The 26987-nt window shown below is 35.7% G+C and overlaps 4 protein-coding genes across 4 annotated transcripts in view; all 4 read left to right on the top strand.

Annotated features, from left to right (window-relative positions):
• The window catches only part of LOC308565024 (olfactory receptor 51B5-like), a gene marked incomplete at both ends in the record, with an annotated part of 340544 nt that overhangs the window by 49833 nt on the left and 263724 nt on the right, over positions 1–26987 (top strand). The gene's annotated exons all lie outside the window — the stretch shown is intronic.
• LOC308565124 (olfactory receptor 51V1-like) lies at positions 7101–8062 on the top strand (the record flags this gene model as incomplete). The annotated part of the gene is given in 2 exon segments (XM_081153934.1): positions 7101–7926; positions 7929–8062. Coding segments are annotated over 2 exon segments (960 nt in total).
• Positions 15424–16395, top strand: LOC308565117 (olfactory receptor 52Z1P-like; the record flags this gene model as incomplete). Its single annotated transcript, XM_081153927.1, has 1 exon — positions 15424–16395. One exon carries the CDS (start codon positions 15424–15426, stop codon positions 16393–16395), a length of 972 nt encoding a protein of 323 aa, XP_081010053.1.
• On the top strand, positions 24488–25453 carry LOC308564900 (olfactory receptor 51G2-like; the record flags this gene model as incomplete). The annotated part of the gene is made up of 1 exon (XM_081153645.1): positions 24488–25453. The coding sequence occupies one exon, from the start codon at positions 24488–24490 to the stop codon at positions 25451–25453; it is 966 nt and encodes a 321-aa protein (XP_081009771.1).

Genomic DNA, 26987 nt, shown 5'->3' with positions numbered 1-26987 from the left:
CTGATAGCCAAACCTCTTGAGACGGAACATGCCTGAGGCTCAACAGAAGTTTAAACAATTTTTGAGGCTGCAAAGTTGCCCAGGGGAAGATGCATAAAAAGCCATCCATTGGGAGGTGCCATGTCAACAGCATTTATTGAGTATCTGCTCCCTGGGGTGCCAGCGGAAGTCACCTATGCAAAGTAATTGAACCTCAGATCTCTCTATAAACTGAAGGTGTAGGAAGAGAAGTGAGTCATGGGAAAATTCCAGAACAACACTGTACAGCAAAGCCACCCAACGGGGTGTAAAGAGTGAGCCATTCACAGGAGGTGCTAGACTGAAACACCCCTGCTGCAAAGCCCTGTGTGCTGCTAGAGGCTGGCACCAGTGGAGCAGAAGGCCTTACCAGTCTGTGCTACAGAGACCGAGATTATTGTAGGATTCTGCCTAGAGGATCACACCAGAACTAAGAAGAGAATCCCCTTCCTCCTCTAGGGCCTTGCCAGCACACTCTACTGACACAACTTAACACTCTGCCAACTGGAAAAGGAGAATTCTTAAGAGTCTACTTCCATTATCATAGAATAGCCCATTAAGAGCGGATTTGGAATTGAGAGTCAATCCATTGATAGCTGACACCCTTGCATGCAGTAGGTGTCTGTCAGTAAAGTGCATAGGATAAGAAAAACCCAACTAGAACTAGCAAACAATAAAGCAGTATACAGAGGCTTATGAAATCAACAACAGCAGTGGGGCAGACTTGACCACTGTTTGGATTGTTTTTCTTTCGAATAAATTTGATAGACTGAGCAAAAAAGAGAAATCTTTTTTGCACTCCCATATGCAAACAGAAAGATTGTTTGGATTACTACTTCCTATTTGGTTTTGTTTAGACAATGACCATGATGATAATTCTGAAATTCAAGACATAGTTGGGTTGGTTATACTTTTCACTTTATAGCAGATTTTCAACATCACTCCAAAAAAGTTTATTTTATTTTATTTTCCCATTTATTTTTTTATCCTTACATTACTATCCCTTTTTATGTACTTAAAAACTGTTTGGGACCAAAGAATTTAATAGATGACAACTCACTGAAAACGATGTACAGTTCCAGTCAGGATGGAGGTGTAGGTAAATGCAGTACTGGGAACCTCCCACAACCACATCAAAATTACAATTAAACTACAGAACAGCCATCATTCTGAACCACCTGAAATCTAGCTGAACAGAAGTCCTATAACTAAGGACATAAGGGAAAAGCCACAGAAAGGCTGGTAGGAGGGGCAGAAACACAGAATGGGCTGGCTCTACTCCCACATGTAGTGGTTAAAAATTGGGAGGGATATCTCAGGGGTAGAGGCCCCCCCTAGGAGTGAGAAGCCTCAGCCCCACACCAGAACCCCCAGCCCAGGGTTCTAGTGCTGGGAAGAGTATTCTCAATAACTTCTGGCTGCAGAAACCAATGGGGATTGTGGCTGAGTGAGAAGGAGGGCTCCTGGAGCCCCAAGCATTCTTCCTAAAGGGTCCATGCACTAATTTACTGTGATTCACTCACTCTTAGCTCCAGCACTGAGGCAGCAGCTTTTCAGAAATTCACATATATGATGTGTGTCCGTTTGTGTATAGAAAGATGTACAAGAATCTTCATAGCAGGGCTATTCACTACAACCCAAAGCTAGAAAAGACCCAAATGTCCACCAGTGATAGCATCAATATATTTATTGTGGAATATACATAAAATGAAATAACATACACAAATTAAAAAATCAACTACAGTTACAGCAACAACGTGAATGCAATTCACAAATATTATGTGACACAGATAAGTCAGACACAAAGGGCATGGTAATATTCATATATATTTTTTTAATTTTAAAAAGGGAAAATTAATCAATCATGATAGACAAAATGAGACAAATCAGGATAGTGGTTTACTTTGGAGAGAATGAGGCTAATGACAGGGAGCACCGGGGGCTCTTCTGGGAAACTTCTAATATCCTACTTCCTGATCTGGGTTGTTGTTCCAGGGGTGCACTCTTTTGAAATTATTAGTTGAGCTCTACACTTATGATTTATTTACATTTCTAGATAAATATTATACTTTAAATATTTAAAAACAAAATTAAACAATGGAAAAAGCCAGATTATTTCTTTGTATTTCAAGGAATATCTATGGACTGAGGTATTAACACATTCTTAAATGACTTTAATTAAATAGGCTTGAAATTTCAACATAACGTCACAAGGTCTCTTTCTAAAGACCTTACTGATGCTATATAATAACAGTTTTTGTTTTTTCTGGTAAAACTATTCTTCACTATATGAGCATCAGAGAATGATGGAAGAGAAATATATGGTAATTATAGATGAAGGCCTTGGAGAACAATTTAAACCTGGAGCTAGCAGTCTGAGTTTTGGTACTTATTTTCTTAGAAAAATCCCTACAAGTTTTTTTATCTTGAAAATGAGAGAACTGAATGAGATGTTATTGGTCTACTCTGTAATTTTTCTGGGGACAATTTAAAATATGTATCACACTTTAAGTATTTATACAAAAGAACTTAAATACATATTTTAGTATCATTAAAGAGAGATTTAGTTGCCACCTTCTTTGTACTTTTCTGCTTGGTTTTCATCTTTCATTTAGTGTTTATTATTTTATTATATCTTTTATATCTTTTTTTTAAAATTTAAGTTGTCTCACCTTTCCTTAGATACAAGAAAGTATTAAAATAAACCAGGTAAACTCCCTTGAGAGAGATTATTTATGTCATAGTTTAATTAAATCATACAAATCTTAAGGAAAATGTATTAAATACCCCAATGGCCACAGTTAAACAGATGCACCATGAAATACAACATTTATCATGCTTCTAAATTATGGATAACAATGTTTCAATATTTCAATCGTGGTGGCAGTATTATTTATAGATATTGTATACAATATAAGTATATAAATATATAATAAATAATATATAAATAAATTTTAAAAGATATACAATATAGAGCTCACTCACAAAATTAATAATCATAACCCTCATGCAAACAGAGATTTTAAGACTTCTCCAGGTTTGTGGTGAATAAATTGTATCCAGGGTTTAGCATGTCATAACTTCTGAGACACACAGTTCTTTACAGAGGTTCTTAGCTCTTTAGCCATGCCCAAACCCCTTAACTGTGAGGCCTCACTTAAGCTTAACCAGGTCTAAAGCTTTGTGCTTCTTTGAAGAAAGAGGAAAGAATCAATGGACTGCTTCTGCCCCCTGCTGGTGGGCAGATGAGACCATTAGAGGAATTATCTATCCAAGAATGGTAATATAATTAATTAATTGTTCAAGGCAGTTCTTCTGTGGGTGTCATTAAATAATTATGCTGAAGAGCAAGCAAAAACCTGGACTGTCTTGAAAAACACACCAAGGGTTTTTATTCAATATAATTATAAAAGACACTGACTTTCAGACCCAACACTCTTCTGTGCCTTTAGGGTAAAGCATAGATAAATATAGGGTAAGCATAGATATTATCCTTACATATTGGTCATTAGCCATCTAATCTGAAAAAGGTAACACGTAATCACATAGGGCATCATTTCTAAGGAAATGATGACTGGACACGAAGATCAGTTTGGATTGGAAAGAATAAAAAAAAAGTCCCCTGAAAGCATGATCTGTTTAATTTGATCACAGAAGTGCTTTCTAAATGCACATTCTGGAATTCCAGGCAAATCACACAGAGGGAATACCACAATCCTACCACAGCCCCAGACTCAAACTCACCCCTGCATATTCTGTTAATTATTTATTTTATGCCAGGCATTGTTCTGATTGCTACGCATTCAGAAAATTATTACGCACAGTTACTTTGAGGTGGCATAACACAGCATGATGTTTGGGGAAATGATGGGCCTTTTATTTTTTTCTCTCTTTTTTAGTGCAGGTGAAGCATGTAGTGCATCTGACATATTTGAACACTTTCCTCTTGAAGTCTTCATATATTGGTCTCATCAACACTATGGTCTCCTGAATCCCATCCTACTTCTTAAAGTAGAACTTAAAGAAGTACCCAACATTTATTGATCTTCTGTTGCTAAAAGGTTGATAGCCTCTGTGGCAGCACCATTAATATCTGTGGCTAGTCCGAGGAAGCCTGAATGAGAGTATGTGCTTTTAATGTATGCCTACATCCTTTGATTCTTTTATCATCTATCCCAGGGCTTTGCCTACGTGTCTGGGTCAAGCTAAGAATGATAGAAACCATATTTGAATTCTGAGTGTTGTGTCCAATGTCATCAAGGATTCCTAGGGCAGCATGTTTTATATGTCAAGTAAACCTTATATTCGATGACACGAGATTGATAGCGTGTGTGCAGCAAGGATCATATGTGTGCTTTAATATATGAGTGTTTAGGTCTTACGGTATTTTTACAATGTATTTGCATTTACCTTGTTTTTGTATGGCTGTAACTGTGCAACTTTTAACCCATAGATTAGTTCATTAATTCAACAATTATTTAATAAATACCTGCTCTATGCTAAATCTCATTTTGCATGTCAATGAGCAAAAACAAGACATGGCTCCTGTTCTTCTAGAGCTTCCAATAAATCTAATGGACAATCAGCATATAAGTAGTATAAATACAAATCAGAGTGTTCCAATGAGAGCAAGTTATTTGAGAGGATGGGAGATAAAAATGATGGTGGGGTTACAAAAATCCCTCTGAGGAAGCAGCATTGCACTGAAACCTGAATGATGAAAGGAGCTTTTATGCAAACATTTGGAGTAGATAATTCTAAGCAGAGAGAAGATGAAGGGCAAAAATCCTGAGACAGGAACACTCATAATTTGTTTTCAGGAAGAGAAAGATGCCTAGAGATTAGGGAGTGAAGGCAACCGTGATTTACAATGTAGGAGAGGTAGATCAACCAGGTCATATAAAGATTTCTGACCATGATAAATAATTTATATTTTAAGAGCAATAAAAGTCCATCAGATTTTTTTTCAACAAGGACTTATGTGATTTATTAGGTGCTTGCAAAAAAGCAGTCCAGTTTCTCTGGGGTGAAAATCTTTTTAGGGAGCAAGTAAAAAAACAATGGCACTAGCTACTAAATCAATACAATTGTCAAGAAGCAGATGATGATGTTATGAACTGACATCAGCAGTTATAGGTAAAAAGTGCGCAGATTCATGGTATGTTTTAGGATGTAAGTTATAAATATTGATGAAGGATCTAATAAGAGGAATGGGGAAGAATAGCAAGGAATCAAGAATGGCTCTCAAGAGTTTCCTTAAGCAATTGTATGATTGGTGGAGTTATGACATTAGGAGGAAATGGAGAGAGAATAGATTTCTGAGGAAAATCAAATATTTTATTGCCATAATTTTAATTTTTAGATTAAATACCCAGATGGAGATATCAAGTGGGCAGCTGAATCCATGAGTATGTGCTCAGAGGAGAAGTAAGGTCATAGAGGTGCAAATTCTTAGCTACAGTAATGAGTAAAAGTTGATACTCTCCTCACTGTCCGGAAACTTAAAATTCCATGTGTAACAGAGAAAGTCAAATAACTAGGCTAATCAATGTCAAATTATAACTGGAGTAAATTTTATAAGGATAAACATATTTCCAAAATAGTAAATATATGGAGAGCATGTTTTAGTTAAGGGGCTTCCTAAGAAGTGATGGTTGTGACTCAGAGGGAAAAATTTAAGATTTTTTACAAAGAGGAAGCAGAGGTTGAGGATTTTATTCTCAACCCCTCTCTCCTCCTTGTGAAAGAACATCTTAGGCAGAGAGAACACCAGGAGAAAAATCTCATAAAAGAAGGAAAATCGAAATTTTGAGAAATAAGAGAAGTGTTCAAAAGCTGACCAAATTTTCTTTAAAGGGCAAAGAAATTCCATTTAATGGAGGAAATGCATTAAAATGGTGAGCTGAGTTATCTAATGTTGACAGGGACAAAAGATACATTCAGAAGATTAGCCCGAGGAGCTGGCTGGTGGGATAACATGACAAACATGAAGAACAGATCACAAAGGCAAGCTGGAATCTGAAGCTACTTTAACACATTGAAATAATTAAGTCAAATGTGAAAGTCAGTATGGACTTTAAAACACCTGTCTACATTACAAGAGCCTTTAAATCTTTTGTGAAGACTCCCAGGGCCAGAGCTTAAGTCAGGCAGGAAAACTATGTGAGGAAGAAGCCAATCCTTGCTGCTGCAACGATGCTTTTAAAATTCTAGACAGCTATTTGACTTTGGTCTTCTGATCTCTGGAATGGCAGATTCTAATGAAGAGAAAACAATTGCTCAGTCTGTTCCATAAATGCATATTAAATGAGTACTCAGCATACCCGCTGAATGAATGAATAAGTGCATAGGATACACTGGGCTGATGTTAGAGAGTGTGTGTCTTCAACCTAAGTCTCTGTGCCACCGAGGCACAGATGATTCTAATATCTCAGAGGGACAGTGCTCCTGTGGGAAATCATTCACCAAGGTCTCGTGTATAAATATCCCTCTCTGTCTATCACCAACGAAAGAAAAGTAATCATTGGCTATGTCATCTGGAGTGCGATAAAACAGGAACATCTTCACTAAATACTATTTGGAGGAAAAATACACTTGGACACAGCACAAAGTAGGAAATGATGGGTATGAAATGACTATTTAAATGCACTTAGAATATTAAAGCTCAAAGATTATTCTTAAATGCTTGATGAACTGCGCGGAGGAGACAAAGAATTATTTTTAGAATATCCGCTTTTAATTTTACACTTACGACATCTCACCAGCATCCTTGTGAAAATGTCCCAGGCATCATATCTTTTCTGAGAATTAGTTTTCTACGGTAGACTATTTGTTTTTACATATGGCTTCCAAAGACAGCTTTAAACCCTGTCAGTGGATGAATAATGACTCTTAAATGACTTTAGAAAAAGACCCTTCTCTTCTACACAGCAGACAATGTGCCTCTAAAAAACAGAGTTGCTTGGCTATATTTTGTCAAGTGAGTTAACTTTTTAGTGTAATGCTGTTTACCTCAAAATTCCATCCAGGTCATCTGAAATTGGAGCATTCCCTTTGAAATATACACTCTTGCTGCCTGGAAGATGTATTTCAGTTCCAGAATGATTGCTTCAGTGAGCCCTAGCATGAATTTCTCCTCCTTCCATCTCACTGGATTTTCTGGCCTGGAGCAACAATATCCCTGGCTCTCCATCCCCTTCTCCACCATCTATGCCATGGTGCTTCTGGGCAACTGCCTGGTGCTGCAGGTGATCCGGACAGAGCCGAGCCTGCACCAGCCCATGTTCTACTTCCTGGCCTTGCTGGCCCTCACGGACCTGTGCATGGGGCTGTCCACAGTGCACACGGTGCTGGGGATCCTGTGGGGGCTCAGCCAGGAGGTCAGCCTGGATGCCTGCATTGCCCAGTCCTATTTCATCCATGGTCTGTCCTTCATGGAGTCTTCTGTCCTTCTTGCTATGGCCTTTGATCGCTACATCGCCATTTGCCACCCACTACGCTACTCCTCCATCCTAACTAATGACAAAATCATAAATATTGGGGTGGCGATTTTATGTAGGAGTACATTACTCATACCTCCGGCCATCATTCGCCTGAAGTTCTTAAATTACTGCCGCCCCCGCATCCTGTCTCACTCTTTCTGCCTGCACCAGGACCTCCTCCATCTAGCTTGCTCAGACATCCGCTTCAATAGCTACTACGCCCTGATGCTGGTCGTTTGCACACTATTGTTGGATGCTGTTCTTATCCTTGTGCCCTATGTCCTGATTCTTAAATCAGTCCTGGCAGTTGCCTCTCAGGAGGAGCGGCGTAAGTCATTTCAGACCTGCATCTCCCACATCTGTGCTATCCTCGTGTTCTACATCCCTGTCGTCAGCTTGACCATGGTGCACCGCTTTGGCAGGCATCTCCCCCCATGGTCCATGTCCTCATGGGCAACATCTACATTCTTTTCCCACCTTTGATGAACCCCATCATCTACAGCGTCAAGGCTCAGCAGATTCGCAGCAGAATACTCAGACTCTTTTCTCTGAAAAGATATTGACTTATTCAGGCCTCTTAAAAAATAAAAAGAGATAATAATAGTAAGTACACAAAAATCAGTTTTGTTAGAATTACAGCTTTCGTCCTGAGTCCATGGTTCTTGATTTTAAACACACTTTAAATGTGGTCAGAGAATCATCTACAAGCCCGTTCCATTTTAGCCTTTGTCCTGGAAATGAGTTATTCGTAGAGCTGGAGGTGGGAGATTCTGCCTGAAATATTCCATAAACCCTATCAACTTGATTTGTGCAAAACAAAACTTTTGTAGGTTATTCCATTAGTATAATCAATATTCAAGAAAGTATAAAAGTAGTTAAGTGCCCAAAATAGATTTTCAAGTATTTTCTTTGCAGTATAACAAAGCTAAATTTAAACCCTACATCTTCCAGTTTCAAAACTGGGTAACTTTAAGTTTCTTTAATTTATTGAGATTCAGTTAATTAATCTCCAAAATGGGTAAATATTAAACTCATGGGAATATTGTGATAACTATATGGACCATAATTGCCCAATATTTTTTTCTAAAATGATGGAAACATTCTACAATATAGAATAAATAGCTATATGTGGCCACTGAGCACTTGAAATGTACATAGTACAATCAGGCAACTCCTTTTAAAATTCCTGTTAACTGTAGTTATTTTATATTTAAATATTAAAAGACCATGGTATTGGACAGTGCAAGTATACAATATAAAAAGAACATATAATCAAATATGACTCATGATTCAACTTTTACCACATCTACTTTAAATTTAAATTCTTACTTTTTGTTACATGTTATATGTGGACTCCACTGCCCTTTACCTGGAAGTGGATTTTGCTCTGAATCTTTTGCCTTTAAATTCAAACAGGGAAATGTCCTGAACAGATGAAACTGTATGTTTATGACAGAATGTGTTCAAGAAAAAAAGGATTCAGTTAAGTGCCTGTAGGGATAAAAAGAAAATAATTGCTTCAATCTTCTTATAATCTCTTAGGTACATAAGGTGGAAACTGTTGACACTCAACAGAGTAATACATTAAAGTAATTTTACACCAAGAAAGCAAGTATATCTTAATATTTTTAGATATCAATCTAACCATGCATTTTAAACTTTCATTTAAAATAATCTGTGTTTATGTCTTTTTCTCCTTTTTATACTTCATTCAATTAAGTAGTCTCTGCTTATTGACTCTGTTTAAAAAAATAAAAATAATGGCTTAATTTCCAATAGCTTAAGCCTCAAAATGTGAGGAACAGTTTCTGGACAGAATAAAGTATCCTGGCCAGAAATTAAAATGTAAAATTATCCACAGGATAATAAATTAAGACTCCGGGTTAGAATAGGGGGTTAATTAGAAGAAAAGAGTGAATTTTCTGATATCAGTGAGGAGCTAGTCTACTTTCTGTCAAAGCTACCAGAGCGGAAGACTGTAAGGTAGGGTTTAAGGAAGGGATGAAAAATAACTGTGTCCTAATTGCTAATTTAATGTAATTTATTCTCTTGCTACAGAACCAAAATTACTGTAACCAATTAGGTTAATACAAATGTCAGGTTTGTACTAATTGCCTTAATGACAATGAATATATGCATGGTCCATATTGGCAGACTGTAACACAGCCAGTTTGACAAGTTTTGTATGGTCCAGTTTTAGAACGAAAGCAGCAGTTAGCTGTTGAATCTGTAGAGGCCATGTAGGTGTCTCATAGATAATCTTTTGGCACATGTTGCTCACTAACCTGACAAGTTCCATTCTATGCCTTGATACTGAATAATCACTTCTTCTCAGAGCTGACTCAGTCTTGGGAAAGCAGGGGCCTGTACAATAGCAGGATATATTTTCCAGCTGCCAGTAATGATGGGAGTGCCAACATGAACTTACTCCGAGTTAAAGGATTAGAGTTATACATCCAACACACCTAAGTGGTTGGTCTGAGGGTCATGTTTAATATGGTGAGTGGAAGGGTTCATTTGAGAACTTTATACTCTGAGTATAAAGATTATGGCAACTTATAGAACCAACATAGTTGGAAATAATGGCTGTGAAAAATAGGTGGGAAGATATCTGGCATATTCTCAGAAATCACAGTTAATGTAGAACTCTATAGTTATACTAGGATGATGAGATTTGTGGAGTTCTTCAGAATGTTTAAAATTCATGACCAAATGGCCGAGGTCAACCGAAGGATGGAAAATGAGTAAAGAAAGCTGATGAAAGTAAATTTCCTATGATTACTGGGTTTTACAAAGAAAGAAAGAGGTTTAGAAAGATTTTACTTTTGGTTGTTTTGTAAAGGCATCTATCTTGGGGTGATAACTTATAAAATACCTATACCTCTACCTAGGGAGGAAAGGCCATTTCAGAGTCATCAGCTCAGGTCCTGACGGTGAGGATAGATAGACCCATGACAGGTGTGAAAAGCACCATCTGACACTTCACAGCCTTTTCAGAAACTAGGCAAGGGCATTCTTCTGTAGTAGATTCCAGAGAGCCAGTTTTATGAAATAAAGAACTTGTTATCCATGAATTTCGTCCTGGCACAGCTGTCAAACTAGTGGCCTGAAGAGCCAGTGAGAAACATGACCTTGTAGGAGTTGACCAGACTTTGTTATGAGACCTGTAAGGCTACTAACCAGCTTGAGTGGGAAACACGACTGAAGCAACGCAGTGAGCTTAGGGAAACACACATTCTCCTCTTTTGGGTTTTGTTATAGGCAGACTGTCATGCCACTGTACACTGCTTCCTTAAGTAAAGTCACAATAATAAGGAGAAAGCTAGAGAACATTGCTCGGGGTGTGGTAACAGAGTAGGATGCAGGAAATCAGAAAGTCTAGTCTCAGTTGGATTTACCTCCACATCCAAAAGCTAAGGTCCAGAATGGGAAAGATAGGTGATTCTTGGAAGTGAGGAAACAAGCTTTTTGTAAAAAAGAATCCACTCATAATAAACCCACAAGTAGATGCTCATGGTACACTATACTGACTAATTTTCCTAGGTCTATCAAAGCTTTATCATTAAATAGACTCAAAAGATTTTTCTACCAGAGGCTGTGCCCTTGCTCCCTAGGATATTTGTGACCACTTTTTGAAAAAGGGAGAATCTGCTAGAGTAATGAACAGAGGCCAAAACACACCCATTTTCTAGAATGATTCTATTGGAAATTTAAAAAAATAATAATAATACCAACCCAGCCAAGCACTCCTATGCAGAGGTAACTGGTATCCTACAGCTTTTCCACTAAATGTATGGCTTCTGGTCCTATATCCTCAGCAGCATCAGGCAGCTTAAAGAAATGCAGAATCTTGAGCTCCAGTCCAGCCTTACTGAATCAGAATCTATGTTAGTTTTGGGGATGCTGCTGGTGTTCTCTTTCTTGTTCAGAGTGTTTGTTGTAAGCTTTTGTTGATTGTGTGCCAATTAATCAATCTGTATTTTTATTTATGCAAGTTTTGGTCCTTAATTTAATAGTAAAATAAAATTTTAGGAATATTAAAGAGTCAATTTACATGTAAACCTGGCAGATTGCAAATGTTTTATTTCTTCTACTTTCTGTAATTCACTAAAATTATAGTTGTACACAAAGAGGCATTGTGAGAGGGAATGATAGTGGTGTTTATTAAAACAAATTTTATAAAGATAGAAATCTCACATATTATTCTCAAAAAGCAAAACAATATAGATGAATATGAATCTGGGGTATCTATAGATGGAATACTAATGAGAAAAAAATGTTCAGCACAGAACAATCTTGGAAAAACTCATGGATGGGACTGAGCATGGTAGAAAAGGTAAACATTCATGTGAGATTTCCTAACTAAAGTATTCAGAAACCCACTCCTTTTTTAGTCTGGCAAAAACAATAATAATATCTTTAGAAACTGAACAAATTATAGAGGGAAAGAAAGCAAGGGTGCCTCTCCCTGAGGTCTGTGTACCAGACCAGCTCCAGGCTCTTGCTTTCTATGAGAGAAATGCAATTCAGTCCTCTGGAGGCTGAAAATATTGGGCTTGGGAGATGCCTAAAAGGAGGTATAAATAGAGAGTTCCAGATTCCTATTTGTGTTTTGGACAACTCCTTGCTTTTATTTTTTTCTCTACTCAGCCAGTTAAATACTTCAGGATCCTAGAAAATATAGGTAAGTAGACTGAGTTATGCTCAGTGAAGATTGTAGAAAAAGACACCAGAAAAAAAATTCAGGAAACTGTAGAAGCTGCTCATTCTTTCTGGAACTGAATCATTTGCATTTTCCTTAACCTTGACAGATGATGTATTGGATGTGACTTTAACTCTGAACTTGACCTGCAATTGTAGTCTATCTTTGTGCTCTTTTATTAAGTGGGTCCTCTGCAAAGAGCACAAATACATGTATTTTTCCATTTAGAACATGTTAATGCAATGGCCATTTTTCTTTGACACTCAGATCTGAATGTTGTGCTTGGATGCACTGAACTTTTATTACAGTAGTTAAAAACAAGGCTCAGTTATTAAACAAGTTTAATAGTTAAAAATAATGTGTGTATATATACACATATATATAAATATATGCATTATTTTTCTCCATAGAATTTACTAATTTACTGATTATTCATTATATATCAGGTGCTGGGCTAGGTGCATATGAGGAAGCTGAAACTCAGAGATTTTAACTCTTTCCTCAAGACAAAAATGTTACATTGGTGAGGGGGCAAGAATACTCTGTTTCTAAGCCCAAGTGCCTAAGTGTCCATCACTATGTTAAACTTTCTGTACCTTGTAAAAGTGAAGTGATAATTTTGGGGTGAAAATTACCAGTTGGTACCATGTGCTCAGTATAGGAAGACAAATCAAAGCCTGTATGGATACCTTAAACCAGTTCAGTCTATGTGTAGTGGCTTATATGCCTAAAGTCCAGAAAATGAAACTTGTTAGTCTTAGTGATGGTAATTTTGTTAGTGCTCTAATTTCACATGTTTTTGGTGATAGAAACATATCTGGTTTATGTAGCAAGCATCCTAAAATGCTAACTTCAGAATTGCTGCACATTTGTAATTGGTGTTTGTTTTCAGGTATTTTACGAGTAAAACTGAACTTTAAATATAATGGTCATGCAGCCAGAATATGACTTAGCCAGTGTTTAAATTCAATTCTATGTGGCCCTAGTAGCACACTGTTTGTATTACCATATACTGCCCTGTGCATATATTAATGATTCAGTCAGAATATTCCATCAATAATATTATAAAATAATGCTACAAGGAGCCCCAGACCTATAAGTTAGGTAACCACAAGTGATAATGCTACAGTCAAGACAAAAACTAATAAAACAAAACAGATCACTGGTATCCCAGAAGATCATCAGTAGAGCTGGAAGAAAACTTGCAAAATTTCTTTTCCTCCCTCCCATCTCCATTCCTGTATTTCTTTCTATCACTTAGACTCTTCTCTCCCCCATTCTTTTTTTTGTTTGTTTTGTTTTTGTTTTTGTTTTTTTAAATTTTTATTTTTGTTTAAAGTATTACAGATGTCCCTTTTTCTCCCCACTGATCCGTTCCCCCCCCCCCGTTCCTTCTCCCTCCCCAGTCACTCTCCCCACCATTGTCCGTGTCCTTGGGTTGTGCATATATGCATATAAATTCTTTGGTTACTCTTTCCCCCTCCACTCCCCTGCTCCCCTCCATCCCTCTGACATTTTGTCAGTCTCCCCCATTCTTAATGTGCTTATGAAACCTCACTCACTACAAGCCCGCCTTCATAACTGCACTACACTCGCATTCATGGCTGTGTCGTAGATATGTATAGGTGTGCTCAAAATGATCTTTTCTCTCACTCCCCAAAGCATCAAAACCCACTAAAACTTCAAACAATTAACTTTAGCTGTATGTGAAGTAGTTAAACAATTGATTTATATAATTAAAGTAGATCCATAGATTTATGCATATCAAGATGTTATATTATTTTATTTTATTTTTAAAAAATATATCTTTGTTGATTTCAGAGAGAGGAAAGGAGAGGGAGAGAGAGATAGAAACATCAATGATGAGAGAGTCATTGATTGAGCCCACAACCCGGGCATGTGCCCTGACTAGGAATCAAACCCCAATCACCTGGATCCCAGGTCGACGCTCAACCGCTGAGCCACTCTCAGCTGGGCAAGATGCTATATTATTTTAAAAGAATTATACCACAACATAAATAAAATCATAATGTGCTGACCATTTGAGTATTATGTGTTCTAACCTATAACTCAAAAAAGAGGCCAAACACTTCAATCATATAAAATGAGGGATTAAGATATTGAAAACTGAATAAAAACAAAAGTAAAGGTAGTAAAACTATGCTGTACAATGATTAGTGCACTGAACTGCAGTAGAATCAAGAGATAAAGAGAAATTCATTTCTGAACCCTGTGTACCACCTTAGAAAATAAGAAATTTAGCTAGCTTTTATTTGCAAACAGGGACTAGGGGACGATGGAAACCACTTTTCATCCACTTATGTTGTATCTATGTCTATACCTTTGTTTATATCTAATGTTTATAAACACACACACACACACACACATATAGTACATGAAAGACAGAGTTTATCCTTGTATTATTATGTACTAATTCTTGCATTATTTCCATACAAACAACAGTAAGCCTACTTTTGCCCTACCCTGTAGTTTTTGATGTTGGTCCTACAATTTTAAGGGATATATTGATTGGCAGACAGGGATCATTTTAAGTCATCGGTGTGTCCTCAATGCCTAGCACAGGGCTCAGCACCAAGTCAGTGGTCAATCAGTGTTGAAGGGGGCATGTGCGCCATGTTGCCTGCAATCTATTTTGTCAACACCTATTCCTTCCCTCTTCCATAGGCAGTACAATTCAATTCCACATCTGCCTCTTTTACTCAGGGATGTGATCAGTGAAAAATTTAATGACATGTTAGTTTTATTTTCATAGTCAATATTGAGTGGTCATTAAGATCAGAGCTTTTAAATTTACCCTGCTTGACTTTGAATCCAGTGGGACCAGCAAAGGGCTGAAGGTTTAAGGTACAATTTTTTTTTTTTGTCTATAGGAATAATAACAGTATCCATGTCATGGATTGCTGTAAAAGTCTTTTTAACAGGTTATCATGAAGATTCAATAAGTTAATATATATAAAGTGCTATGACACATATCAAGAACTTACGAAATGTTACTTTTTATTTTCAGGGCACAATATTTAACTCTTCCATGGAAGGAGTCGAAGTGCACTTTTATGCTAGTTAATCTATCTCATTATTCTTTCATAGAGAAGAATATATTGGGAGGAAAAACATCTGATCAGATATCATTCAGCCCAAGGTGGTGCTCCTGAATCTTCAGTCAGCCCTGTGGTCTTTCACTAAAGGAACTAGGTCTGGAGAATGTGGCCACAGATGGTGCCTTCCTTTTACAATCACACCAATCCCCAGGATATGTGGTATGTCCTGATTGGAATCCCAGGACTGGAAGATTCACACACCTGGATCTCTGTCCTTATCTGTGCTATGTACTTTGTGGCTGTCATAGGCAATATCTTCCTAATCTTCTTGATCGTGACTGAGTGCAGTCTCCATGAGCCCATGTATCTCTTCCTTTCCATGCTGGCCTTAGCAGATATCCTGCTCTCCACAGCAACAGCCCCCAAGATGCTGGCAATCTTCTTGTTCCATTCCACGGATATATCCTTTGGTAGCTGTGTATCCCAGATGTTCTTCATACATTTCATCTTTGTGGCAGAATCTGCTATTCTCCTGGCCATGGCATTTGACCGCTATGTGGCCATCTGTTACCCTCTGAGATATACCACAATCCTAAACTCTTCAGTCATTAGAAAGATTGGAATAGCAGCTGTGGTCAGGAGTTTTACCATATGCTTTCCATTTATTTTTCTGGTGTACCGACTTAGATATTGTGGGAGAAACATCATCCTCCATTCCTACTGTGAGCACATGGGTATTGCTAGATTGGCATGTGACAATATCAATGTCAACATCATTTATGGCCTGACTGTGGCTCTGCTTTCTACAGGACTGGATGTAGTGTTTATCATTATGTCCTACACAATGATCCTTCTCACAGTATTTCACATACCTTCTTGGGCTGCCAGACGCAAGGCTCTTAACACATGTGGTTCCCACATTTGTGTCATACTTATTTTCTATGCTCCAGCATTCTTTTCATTTTTTGCCCATCGTTTTGGGGGTAAAACCATCCCTCACCACATCCACATTTTACTAGCCAACCTTTATGTAGTGGTGCCACCTATGCTCAACCCCATTATTTATGGGGTGAAGACCAAACAGATTCAAGAACGAATGATTTTGCTTTTCTGCCCCATCAGCACATGTTGTTAAATAAAAATACATTAAAAAATTAAGAATAAAGTTATCACATGATCCAGCAATCCCTCTCTTGGGTATCTACCCCAAAAATTTTGAAAAGATTTATTCCCAGAGATATATGCACCACTATGTTCATTGCAGCATTATTCATGGTGCCACATCTGTGGCCACAGGACTTAGCCACCAAAAGTGTTCTTTAATAGATGATTGGATAAAGAAGATGTGGTACACATATACAATGGAACACTACTCAGCCATAAAAAAGATGAAATACTACTATTTGAGATAACATGGATAGATCTTGAGAGTATCATGCTAAGCAAAATAAGTCAGACAGAAAAATTAAGAACCATATGATTTTATTCATATGTGGGATATAAAATTGAAAGCTAAAAATAAAGAAACAAGAAAAATAAGCAAAAACTCATAGACACAGACAATAGTATGGTGGTTTCCAGAGGGAAGTGAGGTTGGGGAGTAGTAAATAAGATTTGACTTTGGATGATGGGCACACAATGCAATATACAGATGATGATGATGTATCATAGAATTATACACTTGAAACCTATACAGGAACATCTATAATACTGTCAAAAATAAAAATAAATAAAAAGATAAAAATCAGCCCAGTCGGGCGTGGCTCGATCACCAGTAAGGGGCATGCAGGAGGCAGCTGATCAATGACTCTCTCATCATTGATGTTTCTCTCTCTCTCTCTCCCTCTCCTTTTCTCTCTCTGAAATCAATAAAGATATATTTAAAAATATATATATATATATATATATCAGTCAAGAGCTCTGATGCTAAATGCATCAAGGCCACTAAATAAATAAATAAATAAATAGGCAAACCTACATAATCTTAATAAAAATTTAAATGAAACATAAATAATGATATTTTCAATTCTCCTAGAAATCCTATTATCAAGCATTTTAATTTATTTTTAGGGGTACACAAAGATAACTGACAAAAGACTGACATTTCAAGTTTTAACGCAGACTGACTTCTCATGTGTAAAGCTGGGAAGTGGGAGTGGTTAGTTACTCAGTTTTTTTATAGACAGTTGAAATAAAAATACTCTTACTGCAATCAACTGATATTTGGATCAATAGAATGAGGCCAACATATTGTAGTTATTTTATCTGCACCTAATTCTTAAGTTAAAATGTGAGCTCTAAAATCAGATATTTTCTGGTTGACTGATATCTCATAAAGGGTAGTGTGTGGAATAGACATACAGGGTGGGGCAACAGTAGGTTTACAGTTGTCAGTTCACAAAACAGAGTTTATGCTTGTATTATTATTTATTAATTATTATATCATTTTCCACATGAACAACTGTAAACCTACTTTTGTCCACACTGTATGGTATATATTTATTGAATAAATAGATGATAGTGAAATAAACAATTAATACCCAAAATTAAAATATTTCACCTGCAAACACATAGATAACTTAAAAGTTAATACTTTTTTTCTACATATTGTGGATTTTAGGACCAAATCATCAAGGAGCATCCTGATATTAATAGAGACTACACTAGAGGACTAAAGGATTGAAACGTTTTATACCCAGGACACAAAAATAAAAAGCAATAGAAAATTAAACAATATATTTACACAGAGTCTTGTATAAAAAAGACTCTAAACAGACCAAATATAATTATCTATGAACTTACCTCTAGACTGTACCTTAATTCCTTCATATCTAGAAAATATTTTTATAATCTCTCCTTTTCAAGGCCTAGCACGATGCTGTGAGAATGTAAAATCTGACCTTACGTACACTTAAAGAAAGACAAAAAAAATCTTTGAAGTGTTCTCTTGAATATTTGTAACCTTTTCAGGGTTAGATTTTTAAATCTGTTTCTTTATAATGCATATATATACACATATATACACACATATATATTCACACACATACATACACACACGTGTGCACTAAAAAAAGAGGAAAGCTGTGAATAAGCTTTTCTATATCATTTTCATTTGGGGAGAGGGGAAAGAAGACAGAGAAATACAAGTGGTTTTTGCCTAGTGGTGCTAGGCTAAATAAACACTTGATTTATCTTCAAAATATTTGGATTTCACCCTCACATTTAAAAAAATTCAAAGTAGATATTTTTTTCCTACAATAGTTTAGTATTTTGCTATGAAATGTATACTCAGTGTTATATTTATTCATCACAATAATACTAATTAATGCTGGTAACAACATCTGCCTTTTATAGGTGAGGGACCTGTATGTAGGACAGAGAGATCAAATTATTTTCTCAAGCTCTCAGATGAATGGTCAGATTTGAACAGAAACCCAAGTTTGTATAAATAATGTGAAACTACTAGTAATTTTAAGAAAGAAAAACATGACTCAGGTAACTTTTTAGAAGAGCAACTTGAATATTATGAAAAGGTTCACATACTAACAAAAAGGTAAGTTAAAAATCAATACCAAGTCAATGTAAGAAATAAAAAGATTATTTTTCTTGAAACTTGGAGTCCTGGATAATTTACCTTGGCTTGAAATAAATATTCTATGCACTTTAATTTCAGCAAGCAAGTGTATTTTAGGGGTTAAAAAAAAACTTTGATGTTAGAAATTCTGTTTTGCCTGTCACACACTATCTGTATAAAATTGGCATTCTATGTTTACTATTGTTTGTCATCTGGTAAAATGGAATTATTTTAGTACCCTTTTCATTGGTTTGATAATTAAATGAAATATGCCATATGATACATTCAATATTTAATAAATATTTATCTTTTTTGTTTTGGTAATGATGGTGATTTTTATGAATAAATTCATTAAAGAACCCAGTCCACCAAACCACATAGGCCTGCTTCCAATAATCCTGAAAAGTGTTTGGAATGGGTCACCATCACAGATACTGAAGTCACATAAAATGTTGACAGAAGTTACAGCAAATAAGTTTCTGTTTCAAGGGCAAATTGTTTAAGGAATGAGAGGAGTACAAGAGTCAATAGATTACAGAATGATGACAGAATATATGATTAAGAGGCCTTAAGATATTTTTATGATCTAATTTAGCAATGGGGAACTAAGAAAATGCCAATTTCATATTCAGAATGTATGAGATAGGATTGGGACAAAATATGATTGAATTGACATCCTTAATTTCAAAGAAATGTTCAGACTCAGGAATTTGTAGATACTGAAAGAAGTTAGGAGGTCACTGTCTATGCCTGACTGCTGAAGGCAATATCATGAGCTGTGCCCTGGAGATTTTGAAGGAGACTTTCTATGTCTTACTAAATCTTCAGCTGGTTAACAATGACTAAGGAAGACAGAATACCACACAAAATGGAAAGGAGTGTTCTGAAGGTCCTTAAGGAAAACTGATATACTCTTTCAGATAGAATATATACTCTTTAAAATTAGGGTACTAAGAGATGGCTAAATAAAGAGAGAAGAGCCCTGGCTGGGTAGCTCAGTTGATTAGAACGTTGTCCCCAGACACCAAATTTGTGGTTTCAATCCCTGGTCAGGGCACATACAAGAATCAATCAATGAATACATAAATAAGTGGAATGACAAGTCTCTCTCTCTCTCTTTCTCTCTCTCTCTCTCTTCTTTCTTTCTCCCTCCCCACCCCTTATCCTTATCTTCCTACCTTTCTCACTCTAAAACCAATCAATAAAAAAATTTTTTTAAAAGAAAGTGAAAAAAGTCCTTCATAAGAGGGAGAGGCTAGACAATTTGTCATCAAACTTTGAAACTCAGAGATTCAAAGAATATATTATCTTGGTATATCAACAGCAGCTTCTCCCCAGATACAGATTTAGAGAAACTACATAGTCAGAAGAATAAATTTCCCTCCTCATGGTTTTTTCCCTGCCCTAACTGGCCTCATACATGATGAAACTCTATGACATAAAGCATATAAAGTTAAAAAAAGGTATCCAAAAGTGTAAAGAGAGTAAACAAGACCAGGATACCCAGTGTCAAAATTACAGCAGAGTACTGTGTTGTAATTGAGGGTTTTTAAAAAAATATGTTTTTATTGATTTCAGAGAGAGGGAGAAAGAGAGAGATATAGAAACATCAATGATGAGAGAGGGTCACTGATTGGCTGTCTCCTGCATGCCCCTTACTGGGGATCAAGCTTGCAACCCAGGCACGTACTCTGACAGGGAATTGAACATGACCTCCTAGTTCATAAGTTGATGCTCAACCACTGAGCCACACTGGACATAACTGAGTTGTTGTTTTTTTGTTTTTTAATCTAATATATATCAGAGAAGTATAGGAAATGAAAAGAAATCTGAATTTTGTTTGTTAATTTTTATTTATTTATTTTGCAGATGATGTGATTTTTAAAATCTATAAAACATAAAAAGTTAATAGTTTTATAAGAACAACATAAAGAATCCATAATGTTAATACTATATTATGTTTTTGAAATTTGCAGAGAGGGTAAATCTTGGGTATTCTTGCTACAATAAAGAAGGGGGGAAAAAGAAAAATTGTACAGGTGTCAAGTGTTGGATATGTTGACTGGCATGGTTTGGGTGAATATTTCACAATGTATACCAAAATTGGGTTATCAGGTTTTACATGTTAAATATATATAATTTTTGATTTTCAGTTATGCCTGAATAAAGCTTGGGGAAAAGTCAATAATATTTTATAGCAGCAATAATCAATGAAAAAATAAAATAAAAAATGACCTCATTCAAAATAGTAAAAAATATATGTGTACTGAAAATAAATGTAGGAAATGTTCATTGCATATTGTCAATTGTAATCATAATAATTCTCTTCAAAACAATCTATAAATTCAATGTCATTCCACTCAAAATACTACTATGATTGTAGTGTGTTTTACTGGTAATTTTTGTTCAAAACCTTTTTCCTCAAATTTATATTGTGGCAAAATGTATGTACCATAAAATTTGCTATTTTAACCTTTTGAAAAATTTACTTTGAAGATAACATTCAAAAATTTTTAATTAAAATGTAGTTGGTATACAGTATTATAATATTACTTTCAGGTGTACAATGCAGTGATTTGATATTTGCATACATTAAATATTTTAAATTTACAATGCAGTAGCATTAATGATATTCACAATGTTGTACAACCATGATCACTAATTGCGAAATATTTCATCACCAAAAACAGGAACTGTATACCTATTGAGTAGTAATTCTCATTCCCCTGGTAATCTCCATTCTACTTTATATTTCTATAAATTTGTTTACTCTAGGTATTTCATGTAAGTGGAATCAGACAGTATTTGTCATTTTGTGTCTGGTTTATTTTACTCAACATAATGTTTTCAAAGTTCATCCATGTTGTAATATATATCCATACTTTATTCCTTTTCATGGATGCATAATATTCTATTTGTATGTATATACCACATTTTTATCCATCAATTTGTTGATGTACACTTTTGTTGCTTTCACTATTTGGCTATTATGAATAATGTCAGAATGAACATTTATGTACAAGTATCAATTTGAGTTACCCTTTTAAATTTTGGGGTACCTACCCAGCAGTGAAATTTTTGGGTTATATAGTAATTCTATGTTTAACTTTTTTGGAAACTGCCAAATATTTTCAACAGAATTTGTGCCTTTTTACATTCCTACCAACAATATATGATGGTTCTAATTTTTCTGTATCTTTGACAACACTTGTTAGTTTTCTTTTTGTTCTTTTAATTATAGACATTTTAGTAGGTGTAACGTGATATCTCATTGAGGTTTTTATTTGTTTCTTATGTGCCACTGATCACTTGGATATTTTCTTTAGAGAAATATTATCCACATCCTTTGCCTATTTAACAAATTAGGTTGTTTCTTTTTTGGGTTTTGAATTAAATTCTTGATGTATTCTGGATATTAAACCCTTATTAGATATGTGATTTGCAAATATTTCTTTTTATAGGTTGTCTTTTCAGCTTCTCATGATAATGTTATTTGATGTACAATTTTTTTAAGTTTTATGAAATCCTTTTTATCTTTTTATTAACTTGTTGCTTCCACCTTTGTCACATTTGAGAATCTATTGTCAAGCCTGTCATGAAGATTTACCTCTATATTTTCTTCTAAGAATTTTATGGTTTTTATCATTTATATTTAGTTATTTGCTCTGCTTTTATGTATGTTGGTTCTTAATGTTTATTTGAAAGAATAAATATGAAAATATTAGAAATATATATTTTACTTTTTAAATTTTATTTTTATTGAAGCATAGTTGGTATACAATCTTATATTGATTATATTAGTTTCACGGATACAATATTGTGATTTAACATTTTTATACTTTACAGTGTGATCAATCAACTAATTCTGTTAATTTGCAAGAATTTAAACACATAACTTCACCAATTAGATATGAACTTATATATTATGAAAACAAGATAATCAAAACATGTAGATATGACTAAACAGATACACAGATCAATTAGCAGACTACACAGTCAGAAAACAGATTTTATTTATATAACAATTAAAATAGAATATGTAGTTCCTCAAAATGGTTGAAGGAAGAACAGATCACCAATTAATTCATAGTATCGATAAAATGTTTACATATTTGAGAATAATTAAATGAAACCCTTAATCATCCAAGTCCTCAAAACAAACTCCAAATAGAGTAAAAGATTCCCTCTTTCTCTCTGTCTTTCTCATCTAGTGCTGTTTCTTTTTCACTATTATTGTCTCTATTTCTCTTTATCATGATTTATATCACTTTCTATCTCTACTATTCTATTTCTATCTTTATTACTGTATTTTTAACTTTGTGTATGAAATAGCTTCTTAAGAATGAAAGGTATATGTCATAAAAATATGTTAAATTGACTACATAACATTTTGTATGACATGTATGTGACAAAATGAACAAAGTTAAAAGAGAAACTCAAATTCAAAACATCTGAACCATAAACAAATGTTCTACATCTAATTTATACTTAATGATTTTTTAAAAGTAAGTATGTGTTATTTTCCTTATTTTTGTATATACACACACTTATGTATATTTCCTGGCATGCCTGTCAGTGAGAATCATTCTCTTACCTTCTCTAGCATGTAGGTAAGGCTTCAGAGAATACTTAGTCATGCTTCATTGTTCCTTTAGGACCTGTCGTTTCTTGCCGCCCCTGCCAGTCAGCTAAATGCATATAAATAGAAGCCCACAGCACAATTAGAAGGAAACAGCAAGAAAGGGGATGCACGGGTGGATGTGCCTGCTCTCAGTTCCATCTGAATAAGTAAGTATCTGATATCCAGGAGTAGCTAGCTCTAGTTATGCCTAATGATATACTGATAGTGGCTTGTACCATTTGGGAAAGCTGATTATAAACATCTCAGTTCTACATTCAGTGGTATCATGGTGGTAGCATTACATGGTTCACAGCAGAAGTATTTAATCAAAGAAATTGAAAACTGGTACAAATCAGGGATTTTCACTCAGAAAGCTGATTGTTAAACATTTGTTAGCACCCCACTGGTCATACTTAATCAAGGCCCCTATCTCAATATGAGAGGAAGAATTCACTCTCACTCACTATTGTCATTCCCAGTTTTCTAATATTTTACATATTTTATTTCATGCATTGAATATTTACTCTGGTTCAAATATAATGATAAATAATTTACATATATGTCAACTTTTATCACTATTATTGTGTTTCGGTTGAATACCTGGATCTGAGATATGTAACACCCCCAAGATCACACGCTCTTTACTACTATTCTATCATTTTTGCTACCCATTCATTCCTGTACAAACTACAGAAAGTTACCAGGTCCTTCAGTCCTTAATTTTCATATGAAATCATCATCTCTGCAAATATTATCACTGCCTTTCTCTGTTATATATGACCTAGTTTGAGATTTCTATTACTGCCCTCTGTGTTTAGAATGTAGCCCATGTGGTAATACGCTTCCACACATCTAATCAGATTTCTCTTCCATACATTGTGATTTTCATGTCCCCTGTTTCAGAAATAAAGTTTTCATCTCTTCTCTAAGAAAATGTCATAACTATGACTGTTAGGAGCTCAGGATTCAATGTACAATAACTGACAAGTGATATGTATTTTCCAGTCTTCAAGTGCTTCCCGGTATCTTCAAATGAAGTCTCACTATGTTATTTCCAACGGTTCCATTGAACAAACACCTGCAACATTTATTCTCATTGGTATCCCAGGATTGGAAGCAGAGCACATCTGGATATCTATCCCCTTCTGCCTGATGTACATCATCATCTTCATAGGAAATGGCATCATTCTACATATCATCCAGATTGATCCTGTTTTGCACCAGCCCATGTACTTCTTCCTGGCCATGCTCGCCTTTGTTGAACTCGGGGTCTGTGCCTCCACCATGCCTACTGTGTTAGGCATTTTCCTCTTTGGCATTCATGATATCAGTTTTGGTGGTTGTCTGCTCCAGATGTTTTCCTTGCACTCTTTCACCCTCATGGAGTCAGGTGTCCTTCTGGCTATGTCTGTAGACCGCTTTGTGGCCATTTACAGCCCACTGCGGTACACAACCATCCTGACAATTCCCTGCATCACCGGGATGGGTGCTACCATTGCCTTGCGAAGTGTGACGCTCATTTTACCACTGCTCTTCCTCCTGAAGGGCCTGCCTTTCTGTGGCCACAACACCCTCACTCATTCTTACTGCCTCCACTCCGATCTGATCAAATTGCCCTGTGCAGACACCCGTCCCAATAGTGTCCTGGGTCTGTTTGTCGTTGCCTCCACATTGGGGCTGGACTCATCGCTCATCGTAGTTTCTTACATTCTGATTCTTCACACAGTACTGGGAATAGCTTCTGGGGCAGGGCGGTGGAGGGCACTCAACACATGTGTGTCACATATCTGTGCTGTGTTTGTGTACTATGTTCCCATGATCAGCCTCTCTTTGTTGCACCGCTTTGGAAGGCATGTGCCTCCACTCCTCCAGACTACCATGGCCAATGCATACCTCTTCTTTCCACCTATGGTCAACCCCATTGTCTACAGCATCAAAACCAAGGAAATCCGCAACAGCATTGTTCGGACACTGTCTAGAAAGAGGAATGAATTCTAATCATACAGACGATACCCTGAGAACACAGGAACTTGTATCAGACCTATGGTCTGGATATTAACCTTGCAAATGGGAAGAATTACATAGTTCCTTATTGCTTATGAATGAGCCATATGCTTTAGTATATGGAGAAAAGAAAAATAGTCCCCCCCTTTCTCCCTGAGAATAGAGAATGACATTACTCTGAAGTAAGCTTATCAAAAGAAACATGGGACCTGGTCTTTTTCCTGGTGAGGACACCATTTGTTTATTGAATCCTTGGATATTCAATTCATTTTTTCCCCTTGAGAATAGGCAGGATGAGGGGTCCTAGGAGGTTTCCATTTCCATGTAGTGAAACATATTTATGGGTAAAAGGATCAGGACACAGAAGAGTATGTATTGTATTATTACCTTTATATAAAGTTAAAGAACAAGTATAACTAACTTAGAGTCAAAAACAGTAGAACAGTGGTTATTTATGGTGAGTGTAGAGGTGGGAGACTGGGGAAGCACATGAGGAATTTCTTGGTATGAGAGAAATGTTCTATGTTATGTTAGGGATGTAATATAACATTTGTCAAAATGGTACTGATAAATTTGGGCATTTCAATATATCTCAATTTTATCCCTAAACGCATAATAATGATTAAAAACTAATAACAATAAAAATAGTCATTGGGTTACATGATAGATGGAAGTATAGAAGCCACAAGTATAGCATAATGTTGATAATTCTTGAAGCTGATTGTTGAGTAGATGGACGTTCATTTTAATAGTCTGTTCACTTTGTATGTTTGAAATTTTTTTAATAAAAAATAAAACACACTAATGGTGATAATATTAAATCTTTATTGAATATGTGCCATGAAGCAGAGATAACTTTTAAAAAGTTAGTCAGAATGACTTGGTCAGAAAATGATTTGACTTTAGGACACCATTTTATTTTTAATAAGCTAAGGTTAGAAAAAAAACAGCAATCTGGATATAATGGTTTTAGGAGGAAAAGACTGAAAAAACTAAGTCCCTGCTTTTGTAATAGTCTTGGTTAACACCTTGTTTTCATGTCTGAACATTGCTGACCGGTTACGAGATAACTTGTGCCTGCACTTACATTAATTTAAGTAATTTTAAACATCTTGCTGACCAGTCACGATGGAAAAGTAGCTGGCTGCATGGGCTAGTTCTAGCTCAAAATAGCCAGTCAGCAAGTTAACACAAATCACTAAGTAGTAGACACCTCTGGTCACAGGAAGTAGGAAGGAAAGAAACAACTTGAAGTAACTCCTTTAGGGCCTGGGAGGCTCAAGTTTTTTTCTGTGTTTTTTTTTTTGTTTTTTTTTTTCCAAATGATTTGACTTTCCACAAACTATAGTGAATAGCATAATAAACCATAGAGTTTTGAATGATTTTTTCAGTAAACCAATTAACAGAGGTTACTGTCTTAGAATAAATGGTAAGTGTACGAAGTGATGTGTGACATCATTTCTATCTCTTTTCTGTTTTTATCTAATTCACTCAAATTATTGAATTTTCTATTTTTATATGTTTATCT

The sequence above is a fragment of the Miniopterus schreibersii genome, assembly GCF_964146895.1.
Source record: "Miniopterus schreibersii genome assembly, chromosome: 12".
Taxonomy (NCBI): Eukaryota; Metazoa; Chordata; class Mammalia; order Chiroptera; family Miniopteridae; genus Miniopterus; species Miniopterus schreibersii.
This window is presented reverse-complemented; position numbering and strand designations above follow the sequence as displayed.